General features: G+C 41.8%; 2 protein-coding genes across 4 annotated transcripts in view; both read right to left on the reverse strand.

Moving 5' to 3' along the window:
• Positions 1-2,106: 2,106 nt before the first annotated feature.
• Positions 2,107-5,588, reverse strand: amh (anti-Mullerian hormone). Its single transcript, XM_058637421.1, has 7 exons — positions 5,423-5,588; positions 5,075-5,305; positions 4,839-5,005; positions 4,650-4,761; positions 4,483-4,576; positions 3,968-4,392; positions 2,107-2,831 (listed from the first exon to the last, which is right to left on the reverse strand). Exons 1-7 carry the CDS (start codon positions 5,517-5,519, stop codon positions 2,425-2,427), a joined length of 1,533 nt encoding a protein of 510 aa, XP_058493404.1. The 5' UTR covers positions 5,520-5,588; the 3' UTR covers positions 2,107-2,424.
• A 2,533-nt stretch (positions 5,589-8,121) lies between these two features.
• The window catches only part of dot1l (DOT1-like histone H3K79 methyltransferase), a 28,060-nt gene continuing 13,868 nt past the window's right edge, over positions 8,122-22,313 (reverse strand). The window contains exons 18-30 of one of the 3 annotated variants that reach the window (XM_058637800.1): positions 21,971-22,108; positions 21,153-21,278; positions 20,441-20,874; positions 20,228-20,315; positions 19,969-20,118; positions 19,780-19,822; positions 18,996-19,627; positions 17,176-17,381; positions 16,901-16,974; positions 16,330-16,805; positions 16,113-16,212; positions 14,571-15,375; positions 8,122-13,475 (exon numbers count right to left, since the gene is read on the reverse strand). In XM_058637800.1, coding sequence (XP_058493783.1) covers positions 14,738-15,375; positions 16,113-16,212; positions 16,330-16,805; positions 16,901-16,974; positions 17,176-17,381; positions 18,996-19,627; positions 19,780-19,822; positions 19,969-20,118; positions 20,228-20,315; positions 20,441-20,874; positions 21,153-21,278; positions 21,971-22,108 — 3,105 coding nt within the window. In that variant the 3' untranslated portion in view covers positions 8,122-13,475; positions 14,571-14,737. Of the gene's footprint in view, positions 13,476-14,570; positions 15,376-16,112; positions 16,806-16,900; positions 16,975-17,175; positions 17,382-18,995; positions 19,628-19,779; positions 19,823-19,968; positions 20,119-20,227; positions 20,316-20,440; positions 20,875-21,152; positions 21,279-21,970; positions 22,109-22,313 lie in introns of all 3 variants that reach the window. The other 2 variants (XM_058637799.1, XM_058637801.1) reach the window with 2 other exon arrangements.

Consider the following 22,313-nt stretch of genomic DNA (forward strand, 5'->3'; position numbering starts at 1 on the left):
TGACCTTTTTCTGTCTTCCATCAGTGTCTTACGAACGTATTCTCTCCATAACAAGTCTGAGTGATGTCCCAAACCCATGGAGGGGATTCACAATGAACCGCTGCTTGGTGCTGACACTGGTCGTTCTGTTTGTGACCTCAGGGGTGACTGAGGTGCACGGTGAGTCCTCTAAGCAAACACACTAAAAGAAAACACAAGGGATTCAGTTGCGTTCTAATATTTTATTCCTGATATTCTGTATTTGTGGACGATCACAATATTACTACACGATAAATGTACTGCTGTGTGCTGCTCTGAAAGTGCTCAGATCATACGCTGATGTAGAAAGTAGCCATGCAGTGTGTCTGTACCATTCTGTTTTTCTTCTCCGTCTGTGGGGACACAGACTTTGGCGCCACCTTATGTTTATCTCAGTAACTAACTCCCTCTCTAAATGTGCATTTTCCCTTACCACGGACACACTTCTAAAACATGCTATTAAAAACAAACATTTTCAGCTGTTTTTATGGATGATAGCGGTGATAAACTGCATGTATGTTACACCACATGGCTTCTTTCTCCCTTTCAGTGTCTTTTTTTTATTTGTGTTTGTAGATGCTATGGATTCTTTTGTTGAGAGCACAGGTATTAGGTCTTTCTTTGGAAGTCTGCAGGACGGATCAATAACTCAGGTATACTGTACGCCCACAGTCGTCACGCTCTCATAAAGCCAACTTCTTCAGGAACAGTAGAATCAGAAATAGTTTGAACACTTTGAAATTTTTGTTTTGTTGCAGTGTTTTTGTGAGTCACTTCAGCCTCGAATAAAAACAAGTACAGATCAAGAAATTACAATAAATAGAAATGGGAATAGAGATGAGTGAAGGTTTGTTATAAATGTGCATTTTAATACAATGTATGTGTATAAATAATGTATATGACAAAATATGTACGATAATGCAGAATATACAACAGAAAGGTGTCTGTGCACATGTAATATCCGATGACTTTATAATACAGACATTATATACACTGAATACTGTGTCGGTGGTTTACAAAGTGGTTAAATCTTTTAGTTAATTCATATTTTTACAGTGATCTTAAGAAAATCTCAAGCAAAACATTTAGAAAACAAAACTGAACTGAAAGATGACAGTTTACAGATGTTTGTTGTCTCAGATAAAGCTGTTGTTGAGCTGCGCTTGTGCCCTGAAATCAACTCTTTGCATTTTCTAAATATTCTTTAGTGTGTTAACATGCAAATATAGATGTCTATATTATAGTTTTAATGGAAAACTTGTGGTCTTGAGACTCCATTCAGCAGTTCAGTTTCTATCATGTTTCTTCACTGTGCACGTCTGCATGTGGAGCTGCTGCAGGATTTGATTGTTTTAAGTTAAAGGTCAAACTTGAAGCAATTCACAATTTCCTTTTAAGAGCAAGATAATTATACTATTGAGTTATACCTGCGAGATTAAAAAAAAAAAAAAAGGAAAATCTAATCCCCGAAAGCACAGTATGATCAGCATGTGGATTACCGAAGATATTTCTAAATAAATATGTGTGTTGTCTCCTGTCGTCTGCCTCCAGATCAACTTATGGGATAGTTTGATGTGGTGGTGGAAATCTGAAGAAGTTGGAGTGATAAGAAGAAGAAAGAAGCCGATCGGCAAAAAAGCAATCCTGAAACCCAAACCCAAAGAGTAACAAACATACAGGGTGAAAGGTCACCCTGTATGTTTGTATGTAAGAGCAGTGATCAACAGCAGGTTTCTGAAGAAACATTTTTCTATAGTTTGCATTTATTAACACAAGGATTATGTGAAACTTGTTAAAATGTTCTGTGTCATTTCAAAGGTATGGGAATAAAGTCAGATGTGGTCTTAAAGCAACCCTATGTAGTTCTGCTGAACAGGAGCGCCCTCTGTAGGCACAAGTGGTAATTAATTCTGTTTCATTTAACTGTCCAAACAGACAGGAAACCAACTCTACGTTTAATTACTGATATCTTTCTCATTTCAGATGAACCTTTGTTTTTAATAACATTTGACTTTTTTAAACTCATTTACTCTTTTACTTTCTGGGCCTCAGTTTAAGCCACTAGCCATCACTCAGTGAACATACACATTCAAAGTTACACAAAGAAAACAGACTTTCATTACAAGTCACTGCCAAATGTCAAAATCCTTATAAAGCTGTTGTTTTAAGGTGAAATAGTTGCTCGTCTAGGATAATGAATAAAGACTAAATAAAGGAGACATCTTTTACCCTGATTTAACGTCGACTCTTTATTATACAAACGATGGAAGACGGTGATACACATACTTAAAGTACAATATCAACTATCTACTAACATTAGCTGTGTGCATGTGGCTAAAATAAGCATGTGCACGTGCATTAACAACATTTGAATAATGACTGACACCTGTTCCACCTGCTAAAGCTTTAGCGGCATCCACACTCTTTTGCGATCACACTGGGTTTAATGGAGAGATAAGTGCCATGTTCATTCAAATCCACCACCTCAAGGGCTTCATAGGCCACAGGCACACAGCATGGCGCACGCTCATCTGCGTTCACGTTCTCGATGTGGGAGTTGAGCAGGACGGCGTGGTTGATGGTGTTGACCATGGGGAACGCACAAGAGCCGCGGCAGTTGTTAATGACAGCTGTGTTTGGACCAAGAACGAACCTTTCAAGGGAGACCGTGAGGCTCCTCAGCCCACAGACGTTGGCCCTCACTGGGTTATCGGAGTCTGCTCTGGTGGTGCGCTGACCTACTCGCAGCTCATATGCCTGTGCCACTGTCCGCAGGGCTTTCAGCAGAAGAAAGGCGCGGTACTGGCTCTCTCCTGTTAACGGCACAGGACAAGAAAACGTCAGTTAAAAAGTGGCAACATGGGCTCTCAAAGCTGTTTTATTATTATAATCCATCCATCTTCTACCACTTTATCCTATACATGAGGGACGTGTGAGGCGCTGGTGCCAGTCCTAGCTGACATAGGGCGAAAGGCCGGGGGGACAGGTCGCATGTCCATCACAGGGACACAGAGACAAACAACCATCCACACAGAGAAATATGTTGCTGTTTTTTAATTATTTTAAAAATAGACACGAGCCTTCATCAGGGAGGCAAACAGATGACTCTGCTGATATCTATGTAAGAAATGCATCATATTAAAAACATAAAAGGATCATCAGAGATAAAGGAAACATGTTGAACTGAAATACTGGCGTCGCTAACAATAACGCTGCAGCTTGTGAATATTCACAAGCGGTTCATGATTTGGTCAACATAACACACAGCACTTCAACACATGGCAAGAGCCTCACTACAAACAGTGAAGTCTGAAAACAGAGAGGAAGTTGACAGATATCTTCTCATACACTTTGCCCATGGATATTTAATGTATATAATGTTTTTGCAGTCACTTTGTCATCTCATCACATGATAATTCTCTGTAACTGCTTTAACGCTCTTTGATTTTCCTCGTGATGCTGACAAATGAAAGAAATTTTAATTCTCCAGAATCACTTCAGGAGGAGGCTACACTTGAGAAAAATCACAACCAATACATTCTACCACCTTCCGTGGACCTTCTCATCAAGGTCCACGGAAGTCGCCTGTACTGGAACTGTACTGAAGTGTGGCTGCACTTTCTCTGCCATTGTTCCCTCACTTGCTCTCTAAATCTTGGATATTGATAGGATTAGATTTCTCACCAGGAGTTGTACATGTGTAGGTACCTGCAGACCTCAAGCAAGTTTCCATGGTTAAAGAGTGCACCACCAGCTGGACTAGAACGTGTGATGCTACAGGGAGTGCATGTGCACAGTCCATGCAGACTCAAACTGACAAACACTTGAGTCTGTGTTTGGTGTGCATGGACACGTGGACGTGACAAGTCTGACCGTACCTTACAGGGCAAAGAGAAGGCATCTAAGTAAGAAATGCTGGGCAAACTACTGTAGGACAATCATCTCTTACCTGCCGTAGGTTCCTTCTTCTCTAATGCACCAAGTTCCTTGAGTCTCCCCAGCCTTGCTGTGGCCCTGGGACCCACCTCCTCTTCTCTTATTAACTCCATAACCTGCAACCCACTCTGATCCAACCTCTGCCCGATCTCCTCCAATAGAGCAGGAGACAGGGCCAACTGTCCATGAGGCAGCTGAGGCGTGGAGCCCAATTTCCTGAAGGAGAAGATGGTGGGGGATGAGGAGTTGATCAGTTCAGCCAACAGTGTCTCACTGGAGGATAAGCCCAGTGACAGAGGAGGCAAGGACTGTAAAGAGCCCAGCATGAGCTGAGGGGACAAAGGTTTGTCCTGAGGCAGGACGTCCACCAGGAACCGCTTCAGTTCACAGAGGAAAGTGAAGGTCTGCGAGGATGCAGAGGACGAAGCGGAAACATGTCTAGATGGAAAAAGACAAACACTCATGAGCAACACTCTGACAGTAGTCTGTGATAAGAACTTCAACATAGAACAGGGGAAATAAAATAACCTTGCATCGTTTCTCACAGTCAAGAGCAGAAGTGGAGTTATGTTGGCGTTACTTCCGGATTTTTCGCCAATAAGGACGTCTTTTAAGTTCTGCTCTACAATGACAGTAAATGTGAGGTGAGGTCACATGAAACAAGAGGATGAAATCATGAGAAGATGGGACCTTACTCATATGAGGGGATTTTGTCTCAACAGAAATGGTCCATCTCTGACTGTCGTTGCCCTCCGATGCTTTTCCTGACAGCAGGATGTGCCGTGTCTCTCCTGAAATGCACACAGACTGGAAAGAACAACAGTGTGAAATCACCTACAAATATCTCACCAAATATTTCTATGTGTAAAACAAATCAATCGTACCTGTGTGTTAGGCTGCAGAGACTGACTGGTGAAAGTGGCGTCCAGGTCTTCTGCTTTGAGCAGACTTTCAAATGTCAACAGCAGTACAGGGCTCAGCCTGAGCAAAGGAGACTGTGGGAGGTCAAATGTCAACATGAGTGTCCCTCTGTCATTTTCCCCTACAAGAACTGATGAAGAAAAACAATTAAAACATCTGAAACTAACAAAAAAAGATTGTGGTCAGGGAGATCTCTTACCTCCAGTTGGATGCAAAACCTCTAATCCAATTCTCTGGTTTCTGCTCGCTGCCTTGGCAAGCTCCTGCAAGACTGACTCTAATGAGTTGTCAGATGGTGTGCAGATCCCAAACAGAGTAAAACTGTTGTGCAAGAGTTCACCGTCGTTCCCCGCGGCTTCACGCAGCGCTGCAAATACGTCGTCCACGTAGCACGGTGAATCCAGGGGGCCGGGAGGAGACACTGTGTCTCCTTTGATTGAATAAGACAAAGAAGAGTTTAATAATTGCTCTACACCAATTGTAATCAGCTGTACACTTAACAGTGTATGGCTACTAAAATACTTTCAACTGTGTGGAGTGTGCTCACCTTTCATTGTGGGATTGTGGTCCTGGATCCGCTGCTGTCCATGTGAGACATCCGGGGCCACACAGAGCCAGGTCCAGCACAGTGTCACAAACAACATGCTGATGTGTGTCTGTGTTGTCACACAGTTCCTCAACTGCTCTCATTTGAATGGGTGAAACTCCAGAGAATGGGAGTTATGTAGTCCCACCTTCTCCTCTCACTAACACACTGCCCATGTAGGAAAATCACGTGCGTGCCCTTGATTATTTAGACCGTGGTGTCAGTGTGAGGTGTTTGCTACACAGAAAAGTGCTTCTTCACCTTCAGGGTGAGGGATCACCTCAGCTATTGAAAGGGACTCATAAAAACAAACACATGATTTAATTTCTATTGCTAAAACAGGCGGGAAGATGAGAAGAAAAACAGTAAGCACCATAGAGCTCTATTTAAAGCTGCAGTGCATAACTTCTGGTGTTTGTTGATGTTATTCTCCCGCTGTTTGTTCCTCTTGAACAGGAACATGGTAACAATTGTTACCATGATTTGGTCAAATCAACAATTGATTTTTTTAATATGCAACAATATACATGTATATATATTTATTTTTTAATTTATATATATATATATATATATATATATATATCTATATATATATAGATATATATATACATTTTAAAAATCATACAGAAATGACTCATTATAACTTGAACTCCTGATTGTCTGCTCACCAGGACATTTAAGCTTATTATTTTTGCAAAACAACATAACATCTCTGTAGTCTCCTTTAAAATGACAAAAGTGGACATGGCCAAGCTGGGCTCGCCGCGCCCTCTGCTGGACAACTTAGTAATGACTTCACACAGTCTGAAGTGCTTGTAGGCTGCACTCACACACTGCCAGGGGTCAAGTGTGTTGCACTGGAATACATCTGTGTGTGTGTGTATTTGTTACACCTTCTCTGCCATAAATACTAAACCAGTAGTCCTCGAGGAGACCAGAACCTGGTCCTAATGAGGCAGAACATAATTTCAGATGAACTGGTTACATTTAAGGCTTTGATTTGAATTAAGGTCAGCGTTTTGGCGGCATTAACTGGTTATAATTTAAAGTTAGGGATGGAGGTCCATCACTGTGTTTGTGTGTCCATGTCTTTATCAGGCTGTGGGGACATTTTGTTAAAACACATTGTCGTGAGGACATTTTAAGTGGGCCTCACACACTTGAAGGGCTTTTTGAGGGTTATTAAGGGTTATTTAAGACGGTTAATGGTAGAGGACGCATTGCCTTTAAATGTCCCCACAACTAGTTGAGGTGTGTGTATGTTTTATTGGTCACAGACTTAAAAACATGTCAGACCAGCAGAGAACTAGAGAAACATAATATAAAAGAGAAACATAGATACAGATACGGAACATAGTTGCAACAAGGTGATGATAGAGCATCACACATCAGTTATTTCCTGTCCTGTTTTATCTGTAGTTCCTGCAGTTTGGGGGGTGGGAAGACTGAGGAATGGAGACGTGAGCTCGGACTCCTTTCATAGAAATGTTCCTCCCATCACTGGTCTCACAGCTGCAGCCTTGTTTTGCAGACGGTCAAGGTCTCAGTACTGATTAGTGGACATGCATCCCAACAGATAAAGCCAAGGTTCACTCTTGCCACATTACAAATCTTCTGCGAGGAATGAGAAGAATTATTCCATATCCTGTTTTCAACACTGAATGGAGAACATTCTATTGCAGCTTCCACGTGCGAGTGTGGGAATCAAAGCATGTGTTCACCCGAGAAATGCATGTTCACGCTGACGGCCTCTGTGCTGGACACCTGGACCCCATCAGTGTTTATGACTACATCGAAAAGTATTTCCTGATGAGAACAGGAGGAAAGCTTGTTGTGAGGTCTTCTCTGAGACGGGCGTCATTTGTAGGGGCGTGTCAACGGATTCTGGGGACATATTTACGTGGACAGCAATCAGTCGGACAGTGTTCTCCGAATGATTGGCTCTGCACCCGTGTTGCTATGTTTGCAGTGACGTGTTTTGACTTGAGTTGACAATTGGAAACCTGGACGTTTCCCAACCTCTGCACCAAACACCAAAGCAAAGCAAGGGACCCACAATGCAGTTTGACAACACTTGATATCGCTCCACATAAAGTGAAAGAGAAACGTTTTAAGTTGTGTATGTAACACGCGGTGTAACACGTGTCATGTCAACGCTCGACAGTAGGTGGGTGTGATGCTTGGAGGTTGCTAGTGGACGTGAACAGAGCAATCAATGTATGTTATGACCGTCTGGAGCAAGTGTTTCTAATGTTGCTTGAGTCCTTCGTCCGACAAAGAAACACCCGTCATGGGGAAAACGACACCTTCAAGAGCTCCATTTGGGCTGTGTGGTATTTGATTTAAATGTGTCAAACAACTTTATTGGCTAATGCCTGTGCTAGGATATTTATACAATGTGATTTGATTGGCTGACACTCAAGCTAATGCTTTAAAAGTTTAATATTTCTCCACTTCAAAAGACCCACATATACACCTCAGAGTGCATTAGAAGGGTATACATTTGAAACTGATTGTAACATCCTATTTAGGTTTTCACTGGAGTGTTGCTATAATCAGACACATGTAAACATCACAATAGTCCCCAGGTAAACAGTTATTGCCTTACATGAAATTAAACAGACTCAAAGACATACAATGCCACAGCACAAAAAAACTAATTCAAATATTATATGAAACATTTTATTAATAATTATAAAACGCAGGGAAAAAACATTTATTCCATGTTCCATTATAACATCTTAGGATAAAAGCACCAACACCAAACAGTAACAACATTTTCCATGAAAACCCAGGGTCTTTTGGAAATTAGGTTTGTTGTTATTGCACCTCAAACCTGTCATGGCCTTAGAAGACACATACTTCAGTTCATGTCTGTCCTTTATAGTCAGATTACTCCCCTCCTTAAAAATCACCTAATGAGAGGAATCCCAACAAAAGGACAGTGAACCTCCTTAGATTGACGAATCTAGACAGAGGCATTTGTGAGATGAGGAAGATGCCGAAAGTCGGAGCCATTTCACAGCTTTTAAAGACCAAAGCGGCTCTGATGGAGCTTTATAAAGCTGCATTTCACTGCAGAGGCTGATGCATGTGACGGTGAGAATCAGTCTGAGGAAATCTGACAAGGCAGCTGGATAATTTCACCTCATTTACTAAAAAGCTTTTACTGGTCCTGAGTTGGGATACAGAGGGACTTCATCGTGCCACCTGATGGTGAACAGGTTCAAGACATGCAGTAGTTGAAAGAGAATAATTTGCATTGTTTCAAGCAACCTGGAAAGTTCCTGAGTTTAGACCTTTGGCGGGATTTAGAGTAAACAGCGTCGACTGCGAAAGCTCTCACAGATTACCTGCAGGATTATGTACCAGGATGGAGAACCGCAGAGAAGACGGAAATTCAAATCATGCTATTGCACCAAAGTACTTTGATAACAACACCGAATCCCTTTCACCGATTGTAAAAATGAAAAAGAAAAAAAGAAAAGCTGTAATAGATGTAAAACGAGTGTTTCCATAGACTATTCTCACTTTCACACACACCACAACGCTCTGCTGCCAAGTTAGAAACACTTCCTTACACTGGACTAGATCATCCAGAAAGCCGACAGAATGTTTTTTGTTGTGTTGATGATTATTACTGATAAAGCCCTGCAAGACAGAAGAGCAATATTTGAGTATCAATAGCTGCAATTTCCTGGATTTAAGTGAAGGAGAGCACCGTGTTGACTAGTAGTATTAAAAAACTGACAGGAATCTGAAGCATAACATTGAACTGCAATTGTATCAAACATCAAGAATAAGAAAATCATAACAGCATTGACAATAATTACAAAGGACCTCAGTGCTGGTAAGAAATGGACTCTAATCGTCTCTAAATAGGTTCTAAAACAACTCTCTTCTTTTCTCTCAAACACATTTGTGTTTACAAAGTGAGTGCACAGGACAGTTCACTATAAAGCTTTGATTTTTACTCTAATCTTCTCTGTGATATGCACCGTCAAGTGGGAAAAGAAAACCACACACACACACACACACAAAGCTTGAGCTTAAGTGAATTCCCATAATGAGAGAAGAAGAAAGAAGCTTGGCTACTCTCACTCTTGGCCGAGTGATGCACACATACACGCTAACACAAGTGTTTCACATCACGTCTCACAGTATGCTTACACTACACGGGAGGGCCTCGTCAGTAAGACGTCCACAGACTGTGTGTGTGTGTGTGTGTGTGAACAGTCGGACACTTAGGTCTGTATGCACCAGTAGAGACCGAGTTGGTATAACTTGATGTACAGAAACAGAAGCACCATTTTTAGTCTAGTACTCTGAACTAGAAGGTTGGCTATGAAAAAAATAACCTCAGAAGCAGACGTGAAAACATCTGATAATAGAAATGGTAACAGTTCTAGAGCTGGAACAGTAGAGTTTGGAGTCACAGCACCGCTGCGTGTCAAAAACACACAGTTTGTGAATTGCAGCACTAAGACACAAACGCTGTTGTGTCGTCATATTGTTGGACGCCGTCTGTTAAGGTCGTGCGGTGGCAACGCTTCACTCTCCCGGGCTTCCAGCCTCCTGTTTAACAGGTTGAATTTATGGGTCACAATGCCAGATTCAAAGAACCCTATTGACTTATATATATATATATATATTTATCTATATATCCTCATATATTTTAAGAGACTATATATATATATAAACATTTTATATACCTTTCGGTTTATAATGGAGACATCCATGGAAAAACAAAAGCGTATGTACAAAAACAGTGTGTCTTGTTCACGTATAGATAATCAACTTGCTGTTGACAGGACAGCTGCGTGAGAAACATGAAGCGAGGCCCCTTATTTATACCTGTTTACTCTGAGCCACCTGATGCAGAGTAGCATTTATGGAAAAGACGGTGTCAGCAGCTGTACACGAACCATTCAAAGAACCAGACAATAGCACATTAAATATGAGAAAGAAAATGCCAAAAAAATAAAAAGGCTTTACAAATGTCTCTGTGTACAGCACCAAGTGTTCCATTTGTTTTCACTGTAGAATAAATAAGTTCAGGCACAGTCCAAACGTAGCACCATCATTTTCAGACTGTGAGTCAAGTACACACATATACACACACTTGCATTCTACAATGTCCAAACAATTAAGGATTTAAAAATAAAAAAAAGAGGAAAACAAATACCAAGGCAAATGGAGAGACTGACAGCATAAATATAATAATCTAAATTATACACAACTATACAGTTGGAGAATGGATCACATTCACAGTACAAACAATGTTTACAAAAAAAAGCAAAAAAATAAAAGTTGTAGAAAGAGTCCAGTAGTTTGTCGTGGTCTTGGTTAATTGTGTTTTCCCAGTGTGTGTGTGTGTGTGTGTGTGTGTGTGAGGGTTTGCATGCATGCGTGTGTATGTGTGTGTTGTTGTATTAACCAAATGGAAAATAGCTCCACAGATAAATGTCCTTACACATTTTGCTTAAAGCTGCATCGTTCCCACAGCAGAGATAAATATGACTAAATTCAGCATAAGAAGAGTTAAAAAATTCCTGCTGTGGCTCTACAGAGTAGTGTGATTTAGCAAAATGTCCAAAAGGCAAAAACATTAATAAATAGAGAAATGATTAAATCTCCTGTGGTTTTACTGTTATTCATTTTACACCTGGATTAAGTTTCACTTAACAACAGTGCAGCCACGTCCCCCTGACACTAACAGAGGGTTTCTACAAGAGTGGCTAACAATACACAAAACACTGAGCACCATTTCATTTAATCAATTTCATTGGGTCTTTTTTTATTATTATTTTTTATTTTATTTTTTTTAAAGAAGAAAAACATTAAAATGTATGTACTGTGCTAATGTGTTCGGCTCGGCGTGAGTGACACCCATAGAAATGTTGATAATTCACCATATTTATTCCTTTTATACGAAACAACTTAAAGTATACACAGGTCTTCCTTTATTTGGAGAAATGTGGAATGTATGTAATATTCCAAAGATACTTTTACTGATACGTTTGAATACCTGATATTAGAAGACAAACACTGAAGCACTCAGCGTGTGAACTTAAAGTTTATTTTCTTCTTATGTTTAGAAAGGTTTAATGGGAGAAATAATACATATTACCTTTAACTATGTATAAGTGTGTGTCATCACTTTAAAATAGGAATCATGCAGGGGGGTGGCTGGATACCATTATTAACCTTGAATTGAGATACAGCTTTTTACCTCTTCTACATCAACAAAGCCGATCATAACCACCTTGCTCCAACCAGCCATTTCAAAAACTAAACCCTTCATCAGTGTGGCAGTTATGTGCAGCCCTCACGCACACCCTGGTCACATGACAGTGGTGGTCTGTGTCTCTACAGCATGTCACTTGTGCTTAGTGAAGCATTTACATCACATTTAGACTGTCATCTTTAGCCACCATGTTTTTACAGCCGCCTCGGACAGTAACAAATAAAGACGACACACCGCGACTTTAACAGGTTTTGCTCAACATAGGGCAGAGTTTTATCATTTTGGCACCATTTTGCTTTTGGGTAAAGAGAATTAATTGTATCCATCCACAATCCCACTGAGTAAGAGGCAGAATTCATCATGGGTTGATAACCATTCCATCACCTGAATTCTAACCCCAATCTGCATGTCTTTGGACCTTGGGAGGAAGCTGAAGAACAAAGAAGAATGTGTCAATTCCACACAGACAGGCTGTGGTTGTACTGGGATTCAAACAGAGTACCTTCTTGCTGTGAGGCACCACTGCTAACCACAGTACCACTATGCCAAATGAATAAGCCACAGTTTTAAATTTGTCAATATAAGTTAGGAATGGGAATCAGTATCGGTCCGAACCTGGTCAAAATCATTGGATCAGACATCGGACAGATAAAAATGTAAGATCTGATACGATCCAAAAATCATATATATCGCATGCTTCACTATGCACAGAATGCAAAAATGTAAATAAAAATCAGCAAAAGCATTTTAGCTGAGTCATGTGTGGGCTGTTTATTTCTTCAATATTTGTCACACAGTTGGAGAATTATGTCTTTGAAATGACTCGGTACAAACGAGTTGGTAACAGCTTCATAGTTCATAAATGGCCTAAAATGACTGTATCGGAATAAAATAAAATCGGTAGATACTTGAGTTTGTGATATTGGTATCGGACAGAAAAAAGTGGAATCCTCCCATCCCTAATATAAATATATGGTCAATTATCAACATAACCAAAGTTAATGGGATGTCAACACGTCAGCCAGAACATTTTTGCTACATGAGTCTAACTTACATCTTACTATCCAGTGTGAGGTTTAGACCAAAATATTAAGTTCCTCATCTTAATAGTCAAATATGCTGCAACAAACACTGAATTTCACTGAAGGAAGAGGAATCATGCAGAATTAAAAAGCTGCATGACATCTAAGCAGAGTTCACTGAACTGGCCTGTGGGTGTGTGTTTGAGTCCATACGTGCACACACACACACACAGATAGAAATTTTGGAAGGAAGTCATGGGACACCTGATCAGATTCAGCACAAAAAGGTGGACTGTTTTGTTAAACGTTCCCTCAAGCCACTCAAAAAAACGGTTTATTTTGCAGAACAATAGTTGCTGTAATAGTGACTAAGACAAGTAAATGAAAAAATATCAAGACTATTGAGCACCTTAATGTTAAACCACCAGACATGAATACTCAGTTAAGCCAGTGCTGGGCAGCAGCCAGAACTGTTCTTCATCATGTAAAACCTTCAAACGTAATTATATGACAACAGTCCTCACATGAGAACAACCAGTACCTAGGAATTCTGTTTAAGGTAACCATAGTGGTGGTGCTGGTGAGTGTCTGTGTGTGTGTGTGTGTGTGTGTGTGTGTGTCAGAGACCCCACTTGGGTTGGGTAGTGCAGACATTTTGAAGCACCAGCGAGTGAAGACAGTGCCTTGGTCTGCACCTGGACATTTGCATAGTTGATTTCATCTTGAGGTAGTTTTCATCAATTACCTGGTGGATCAAAGCAAAAAGAGAGAAGAAAACATCAACACATAAGTGATTCTGTCGCTAATGGATTCAACACTCAAGGAAATACACAAGCCAAAGCAAGTATTAAATTATAGTTGTGCTTCCATCAGCCTGTTTTACGTGAAATTTTCAAAGACCTAAAATATCGGGTTTAAGTGAATAAAAGACAGTGTTTACAAATCATGACTGCGGGTTTCAGACATTAAAATTAAGGAAACTGTGGACACAGCGGGTAAGAGGAGGTATGAGTGGACCGATCAGGAAACCACAGCTTTCCTCAGCTAGAAGCGAATATTATAATTATGAACTGAAGCAGCAATGAAACATGACCATATATCAACAGTTATTGGTGGTTTTTATCAAGTTGCACTCATAGACAATAAACAAAGTGAATGTAGTCTTAAGGCCCTGGGATACTTCTGCGCACAGTGCTTACGGACCCAACGTGATACGCTGCCAGAGTTTTGCACTTCGGCATGTCCGAGGAAGTATACCAAGGATTGTTGGCCACCAGGGGGCCAACTCCACTGGTTGCAAAAATAACTCTGTTTGAATGGAAATCTAAGGGGGAAAAACCTCACAAAAATGTTTACTGCCATAAATTGAGCATACATTTTCCTGAGGATTTTTGTATATTATGTTCCCATTTCGAGGAAATGATTTGATAAATCAAAGCACATATCAGATAACACCTGTGTGATTGATATCTAGTATCTTCCAACAGGTGTGTGGTTGCAGGTGACGTTTGTGAACGCTGTGACAAAACTCAAACCAGCGATGGTCAAATCACATGGTTTGAAAACAGGAGCTCAGATTCTTATGGTTGTGCCTTCTATTTTTGTGACATGGATTTTTGCGCCACCTACTGCTTAACTCAGCAAGCCAAGTCCCAATATTTGTTTCACAGCAGTTGATAGAAACACATACAGTATTGAATGCTCATTTTCTCCAGCCAAATCTTTGAATATGTGGTTAAAATGTGCTACACATTAATGGAAACATGGCTACTGTCAAAATACAACTTCATCATGCAGCACTGTTTTCACAGTTTAAATCCAAACCCATTAAATGACTTACCTTGTTCAATCAGAACAGCATGTGGGAGCACAGGAAAATCTGTCTGTCTCACTCTCTACCAGCCTCTCTCTTTCTCTCTTTCATTCTCTCCCTCTCCACCTTCTGATTGCCCTTTTCCCTTCCCCTCATCATCTTTCCCCCACCTCCACCTCCCCCTCCCCAAAAACCTATCTAGGTCGGGTGTTGGGGAGCTGGGAGGTGATATAGGTGCCATGCATGCCCTGACTCCTCCACATGCTTCCACTACCACCTGAACTTGTGGTGGCTGGCGGAGGGGGCAACCGAGGGGAGTAGTGCACTGCAAATGGACGGGACGAGGAGGAGGCTGACAGAGACGAGGAGGAGAGGGAGGCAGTAGCAGAGGTGGTAGCGGTGACAGAAGCAGAGGAGGCGGAGGAGGCGTTAGAGTGAGAGAGGGATGACTGCGCTCTCTGGTGATGGAGAGAAGAATGAGACAGGCGGGAGGAGAAGTGGGAGTCTGATCGAGACGACGGTGGTGCATCAGAGTGTGTGGGTGCAGAGGTGGAGGGGACGCTGTGGAGGGGAGGTGGAGGGGGCAGGGAGAGCGTGGGAGGAGACGGGCTGTGCAGGACCGACTGAGTGCGGCTGTGCTGAGCCTGAGAGAGTGGGAGAGGTGAGGACACTGAGGCCAGGCGTGTGGAGGCTGGTTGGGGGGAGGTGTGCTGAGTTTGAGAGGTAGAGGAAGAAGAGGAGAGACTGAGCAGAGAGCTGAGGCCTCCTGAGGTGGGTAACGTCACCCCAAACTGATGGGAGGACACTGAGGGAACCACGTGGTGAAATATACCTGCAAATCATACAGTAGAAAATGGAGGAAGGGGCAGAGCGAGAGAGTGGAGAGTGGGGGGCAGATAATAGAAGCAAAGAGAGTGAGGGGGACAAAGAGAGAAGCAAGGACTGAGCCAGGTTGTGCATAGTGCCAAGCAAGTCCTAGTCAAGCACACAAAAAGCAATTGAGTCAGTTCACTGTCACTGTGGTCAAACCAAATCCATGTGGCCAATATGAGATCGCATTATACTGAAGTCTTTACAAGAACTAAATTTTCTGGATAATTTTTTTTCTTAAAAGTGAAGTGACTCTAACATACAACCCCAACAGATACACCCACAGAAAATGACAAAGGACTAATGCAATAATTATGCTTCAATATTAATTCATGGTCAATCATAAATGTAATTGGTTCTTTTTCACCATTTGTGTTAAATGATCAAATTTAATAATTAAATATATATATATTAAATTGTCTAAATTAAAAATAAACATTTTCCAAGGGTGTTTCTAACTGCAGCATCGAAGCAGCCAGTCTGTGTCAAAGCGTGGCAGCACAGGAAGCAGTCAGTTAAGCTATGAGACTGAGACAGACAGAACGACAGCAGCGCTGAGTCTCCACTTGCCTGATGCTAAAATCAATGACCGCAGACTATTGTTTATCAGGATGACCCCAGGTTAAAACTAAGACCTCATTCTGACTTTTCAGGAATTACAAGGTAAAACTGCATGATTACTTAATGAGTAACACTCACCTCCAGCTGCTCCCCCTGCCAGTCCTGCACTGGAGAAGCTTCCCAGGGCAGAGTGTCCATTGACGAGCCGTGCGGTCCCACCCACTGTGGATCCGCCTGTCTGAGCCCCAAACAAGGGTTGTAAGACTGACGTCCCACTGAGTGGGAACTGAGAGCCCAGATATTGTCCTACAGATGAGCCCGTAGTTGAAGAAACTGCTACAGGACTACCACCCACCTTCCCACTCAGAATCCCACCTCCACTGCTGACAGCAGCTGAAATGAAGAGATTCTGACTGGCCAGGCTGCTGCTTGTCTTCAGTTCCCAGTCACGAGTAGTCTTCTGTTTCTGGAGGGCCTGACGTTGGTCTGAGCCGTTGCCTCCCTGAGCTCCAGCACCACCACTGCTGCCTCCTCCTCGGGGCCCTGCCTCCTGACTGAGGAAGGGATTAGGGGTCATGTAGCTGGATGACTCTCCATCGCTTGTTTTTCTCACATGCTGATGCTGCTGTTTGTGGTCAGAGTCGGAGTCTGTTCCCCGGCTAGAACCCCCCATTCCAAATGGAGAGCCCCCCTGTCTCGGATCGGAGTTAGGTTGCTTAGGGTCGGAAATAGGTGAGAAAGTAGATTTCCACTTGCTGGTAGAGGACATGGAAGATGAAGAGCAAGCATCACTACCCGTGCTGTTTCCACTGCTGCTTCCAGATTTTCTTCCTGGAGGTTGGAGGATAAAAACAGCAATAATCATCATGAAGCAGAAATGCAAGAATTTTCATTTTGACTTAATTTGTTTAATTATATGACCATACCTCTTTCACTATCCCCTAATCTGCTTGGTCCATCTCTGCTCTCCAATGATATAGTGGCTATTTTTCTTTCAATTCTAGGGAAAAAGACCACCAATGAGTATCAGTCACAAAATGTGTGTGAGCCCTCTTAAAAATACAATAGCTGGTGCAATTAAATGAGATAAAGTCATATTTTTTTAATTACAAACATCAGATTAAAAAGCAGCCTTTATTTATAGTAGAAACCTTAGAAAAAAGAAAGCAGGAAAATTGTTGTCATATTACATCTGAATTACCGCGAACTAGAGCTGTCAGCGGGGTATCCTGAGTCCTCGTCGTCAGAGCTGGGGGCCGAGGAGTAATGACCTGTACCATTGAGCTCCAGGGGGCGCTCTCTCTTCAAGACAGGAGGCTGGTCTAGGTCAGGTCCAATGGGGCTACGACTTGATTGTTCTGGTGAGGAGATGGCAGAGATCTCCAGAGGCTGGTTGATGTTGTTAACCTATTGGAACAAGGACAGTCAAATTAATGAAGTAATTCTCCTTGTTATCAGATAAGGGTAACATATCCTTTGGTTTCCCTCTTCAAAAATGTAAATATCTGGTTCAGATCTAGTAACTGTAAAGGTCACAGCATGTTTCCATACTTATTTTACACAAACATTCAAGAGAGAAAGTGGAGTTTGGCTATAAGTAGTTAGACAATATACTTATGGATAGACTAACCACTTAAAAGTGTAGATGGACAAAAATCTGAATGGCATAACCATTTAAAAGTCTAATTAGCAAAAGTAATTTGGACTGGAACCAAAATACTTTTTCAAATACCTACAAATAAGGGATTACTATGACAAAACTTTAACGAGAAATATCTACATAATGATCGAAGCTTATAAAAAGACAAACAAGAAAACTATTTCCAAAACATATCGGGGCCTTAAAAAACAGAATGCAAAAACACAGGGTATAATAAAGCAAAATGGGAGCAGGAACTCAATATAGACACATCACAGGAGGATTGGTGTTCAGTGTGGAATGCACAGCATTCATCCACTAGTTCAAAGAACTGGAGAGCGTTTGGCTGGGGAAATTTGGTTCGCAGCAATACACAGATTCACTTTTCACTGTGTGAAATGTGCAACTAGAAATACTTAACATTATCACAGTGACAGCTTTCAACATAACTGTGAACGATAGTACAAAACTGTAATAGTGCAACTTAGGTGTTTTCCTTCTCAACACAGGAAAAAATATTTTACAACACACAAACTTTTCCTGCACTTTTAATAGTACCATTTCTTGCACTACTGCCAGTCCTATATCCCATCTCTAAAATGTGGGGATTATGAGGTTCGTGTTAAGGAGAGCAAACCTCATGAAACCTTAAGCTGTGTGAGCTCCAGTTATTATCTCATATTGCTGGTTTAGGCTAATCTAATGACAGTACAAATTCAAGTATGACTGATTTTTACATTGCTTTACATCACACTCACCAAACGAACAAAACAAAAACAAGGATATTAAGAATTTCATTCATATTCTGACTCGTTACTTCATCAGTGTCAGGATATCAAATTTGGCTGAGCCAATGCAATGATAGATTGTGCTCCATGATAAACATGTATGCACATATTTCCAAGTCACACAGATATGGTCATTGACAACAGTGTGTCAGTTGTTGCACCAGGCAGTGTGGTTGTACTGTATAATGGAGTGCATGGACGGCCATTGCCGGCAACGGTCACAACTCCATTAGTTTTTATTGTTTTATCAACAATCTGTACATCTTCTCCAAGCTTAATACATTTGTTCTCTATTTTTTTTCTGCGCCGACAACGTAGATAATAAATAAACACTAGCCGCAATGCTAAGACCCGACTTACTGTACTTCTGATTGGCTACTAACGAAGGTAAGGTTGAGAGTGAGAGCGGCATTTCTCTCATATCATTGGCTGGAGACTCCGGGCGGACTCGAACATGAAGAACCGCATCCACAGGTTCGAATATGTATTAACTGTTGTTCCTGACATCCATACGCCAGAATTTCTGCACAGTGCATGAATACTTTAAGCCCTGTATTATTGCCCTGCTAGTTTATAATATTTGAAATAACTCACCATGGAGTTAATGTTGAGTGGTGATCCTGAGGAGTGGTTGGAAGAGCTGAGTCCAGGGAATGACCTCCTCTTTGGGGATCCACTGGCTGTCACAGCCCCTGCAGAGCTGCGTTTCCTTCTCCCCCGCTTGCGTCCCTCTTGAGAGCCAAAGCTGTGAGAGGAATGTGATGACAACGCGTGTGTGGGTGTGTGCTGTGTGCCGGGAGACTGGTGATGATGGTGGTGGTGGTGGTGGTGGTTTCCATGGTTACTGTGGTATCCCTGCTTGGCTGAGTTGCCAGTGTGATGGTGGAAGCGTGATCCTCCGGCTGAACTGCCTCCACTGCCTGACGAAGAGGAAGATGAGGATGAAGAGGAAGAGAAGAAGATTCTCCTTTGCAGTTCATTGTCCTGGGGCTCAGTGTCAGATTCACCCGCCTGGTGGTCTTGTCCATCCTCTGGCAGAATTCTTGGTGGTCCATCTGCATACTGGAGCACCCCTCCAGTACTGATTGGGGGGCTCTGAATGGGACCTGCACGACCTATTTGTCCAGTCACTGGATTGTTGCTATGTGGAAGAGGTGATGATAAAGCACCATTGTGATCCTCAGAGTGGGGACCTCCATTCATCAGCCCTGAGCTGGATGAATATCCTAAAGACAAACCAATTCATGACACAGATGCACATGAAGAAAGCACATGCAACTAAAAAACAGATTCAATGCACTGAATTAGATGAAAAATCATCTGTATCCATCTAAGGTAATGACACTGTAATATTGGATTGTTCATTTATTTAAATTACCATTGGTCTGGCCTGCCTGAGAAACAGGACTTGGAGTACTTCTCTGAAATTTAAAGCAAAAGGAAGATTAGACATCCTGTGTAAATGTGCCCTAAAATAAAACAGTAATTACATGGTACAACAAATACAAGAATCATCAAATCATAAGACGCTGTAAATATAGAATAAAAGTTTTGTGAGGATGCTCACCAGTCTCTCAGCTCGACTGGGCAGCACAACACTGGCCAATGGAATGCTGACTGGTAGTTTACTTGGGTGGACAGTGCTCAGAGGGATGCTGATAGGCAGACTCGTAATGCTACTGTCACCCTGAACAGACGGACTTTTCTCCTTACCACCCTTTAAAAGACAGCAAAGGCAATGTGTTAATAGTGGGAAATCCAAAATTGAAGAAGAGATACTCAACATTTCAAGTTTCATAGACAGTAAAAAAAACATTCTTATTTACCCTCTCTGAACCTTTCTGTGCGTCAGATGCATTTGGGGAGGGGTAGTTTTGTTTGGCTCCGAGTGAAGAGTTAACGTTACCAAATTCCCTTTAAAAAAAGAAGAAAAGTTTAACAAACTTAAATTATACAGTGGTTTGTTAAGGAATGAACTTGGAGACCTTATAAATAAAAAGCCAACTGTTAGAAACTGGGAGATTTTAGCGCATACCAACCTGTGTGTGGTCAATCCCGGACCCCTCAAGTGAGCATTGGAGTCCTGGTTTAGGTGCCTCCGCAATGCAATTTTGGCAGGGGAGAAGCGTGTGTAGTCAGGAAGAGTGTGGGAAGAGATATGTTGCCTCTGCCGAGCGTCAGGGGTGGCAGAAACAATTTCATGGTCAGGAGAGATGGGCAGGTAGCGAGAAAGAAGCTCTCCCTTTGTGCTGGTCCGCTCAAAACCTGGTGAGCTGGTGCCATTAATAGAAAGCTCTGGACTGATGCCATTGAGGGCTGGGGCTGAAGACAGGCCAAGCTTTGAGGAGTCCATGTCTGTGGAAGAGCGCATGTCCAAGTTTTTTCTGTATGGGGAGCCATCACAGGGGCTGTAGGATTTGAGCTGAAGCAACTCCTGCTGTCTTTGACTTTTCTCCAGCTCCACGATACTAATCTACAAACAGACACCAGGGGGAGCCATTACAAAATAAAACAGACATGCTGAAAAAATACAAGACAGGAATTCATCAAGTTGTCATAAGTGTGTATGGGTGACAAGTTTAATCCCCATAAATGTCTCTGGTAGAGTCAGAAGGACAGATGAAAGGGAGGAGGGTGGAGGCAGGTAATAGGATGAAAACACAAAGGCATGGAGGAGTACAACAATAAGAAGGAAAGGGAAATTCAATCATATAGAAATGGATCCAAAAAATGAAGAAGTGGACTGTGTACCTGTAGCTCTAAGCAGTGTCTTTGTTTCTCAGAGATTTGTCTGCGTAGTGCTTGCTTCTCCTTCAACAAACTTTCCAAACACAAAGAACCCCAATCAAGCTTCAGCTCCTCACATCGGGCCTTCAGCTAGAAATAAAAAAAAAAAAAACACTATTATACCTATACATAAAACCCAGAGCTTAACAAATATTTCAGCAGATAAAGATGCAAGCTGTGAAATACTGGTAATATAAAAGTGGACAACAGAAACGTTTACACCATCCAGACCTGGCATTGACATCTGTGCATAAGGATCCGATCACAAGATCCAGATCAGATCCAGGTATGAATGCACCAAAAAGTGTCAGACCACATTTTGAGATGGTCTAGGACGCACGTGAACACATTCTTTAACATGTGTGAATGCCAATACATCCAGAGGATGAAATGCTTTCAACTGAAAGCATTTTATACTTCCAGTGACCACATGTTTTATTTGTGGACAAACAATACTACACTACATTTACTCTATCCAGATGTTAACAAATGTCATGATGAAGTGTTCTCTAAAAAAATTAGGTCCCCAAGCTCTAACACTCTCCACTTAAGATCAGACCTCAGGAAGTCTGTGTGTGTGTGTGTCTGTCACAAACAGCAACACACACAAACAGAGATGTACACATTGGCAATGGACATATCTGTACAACATAGCATTGGTATGCATTTGCTTGAAAATCAGAGGTGGAAAGCAAACAGGTAACAGGAGACATATCTAGGGCTTTGAGAACGGATGTTAATGTCAGGTCTGAATGATGGGGTTTGTGGCTCTGATGATTCACCAGTAGTAGACTGTGGTCTCTGAGCAAGGCCATGTCTCTCTCCAGCTGTTTAGTCTGCTCTTTCAGCTGAAGGTTGTGAGCCGATATCTCCTTCTGGGCCTGCAGCAGATCCTCCACAGTCAAGGCTTTCACTCCCAACTTGTTAACAAACAGACACACACACACAGTTTGAATACATCAGGAAGAAAGATATCAAGACCACATTAACTAGTCCAGTCTTTGCTGGCCTCCAGTGGCTAAAACTGTTACCCCCAATGCAGAAACATACCAATGCATTGCAGTTACATAACTTCAGTGTTTCAGTTACATTGATTAAACCCTGATTTCAGCTCTACATCACTCG

The sequence above is a fragment of the Solea solea genome, chromosome 9 (assembly GCF_958295425.1).
Source record: "Solea solea chromosome 9, fSolSol10.1, whole genome shotgun sequence".
Taxonomy (NCBI): Eukaryota; Metazoa; Chordata; class Actinopteri; order Pleuronectiformes; family Soleidae; genus Solea; species Solea solea.

Excerpts from the sequence above, each read along its gene's own strand:
- amh (XM_058637421.1), bottom strand. The coding sequence starts at position 5,519 with ATGTTGTTTGTGACACTGTGCTGGACCTGGCTCTGTGTGGCCCCGGAT. Across the intron at positions 4,762-4,838 it reads CTCTGCAGCCTAACACACAG|TCTGTGTGCATTTCAGGAGA; the intron begins GTACGATTGATT and ends TGTTCTTTCCAG. Across the intron at positions 2,832-3,967 it reads GAAGAAGGAACCTACGGCAG|GAGAGAGCCAGTACCGCGCC; the intron begins GTAAGAGATGAT and ends TGCCGTTAACAG.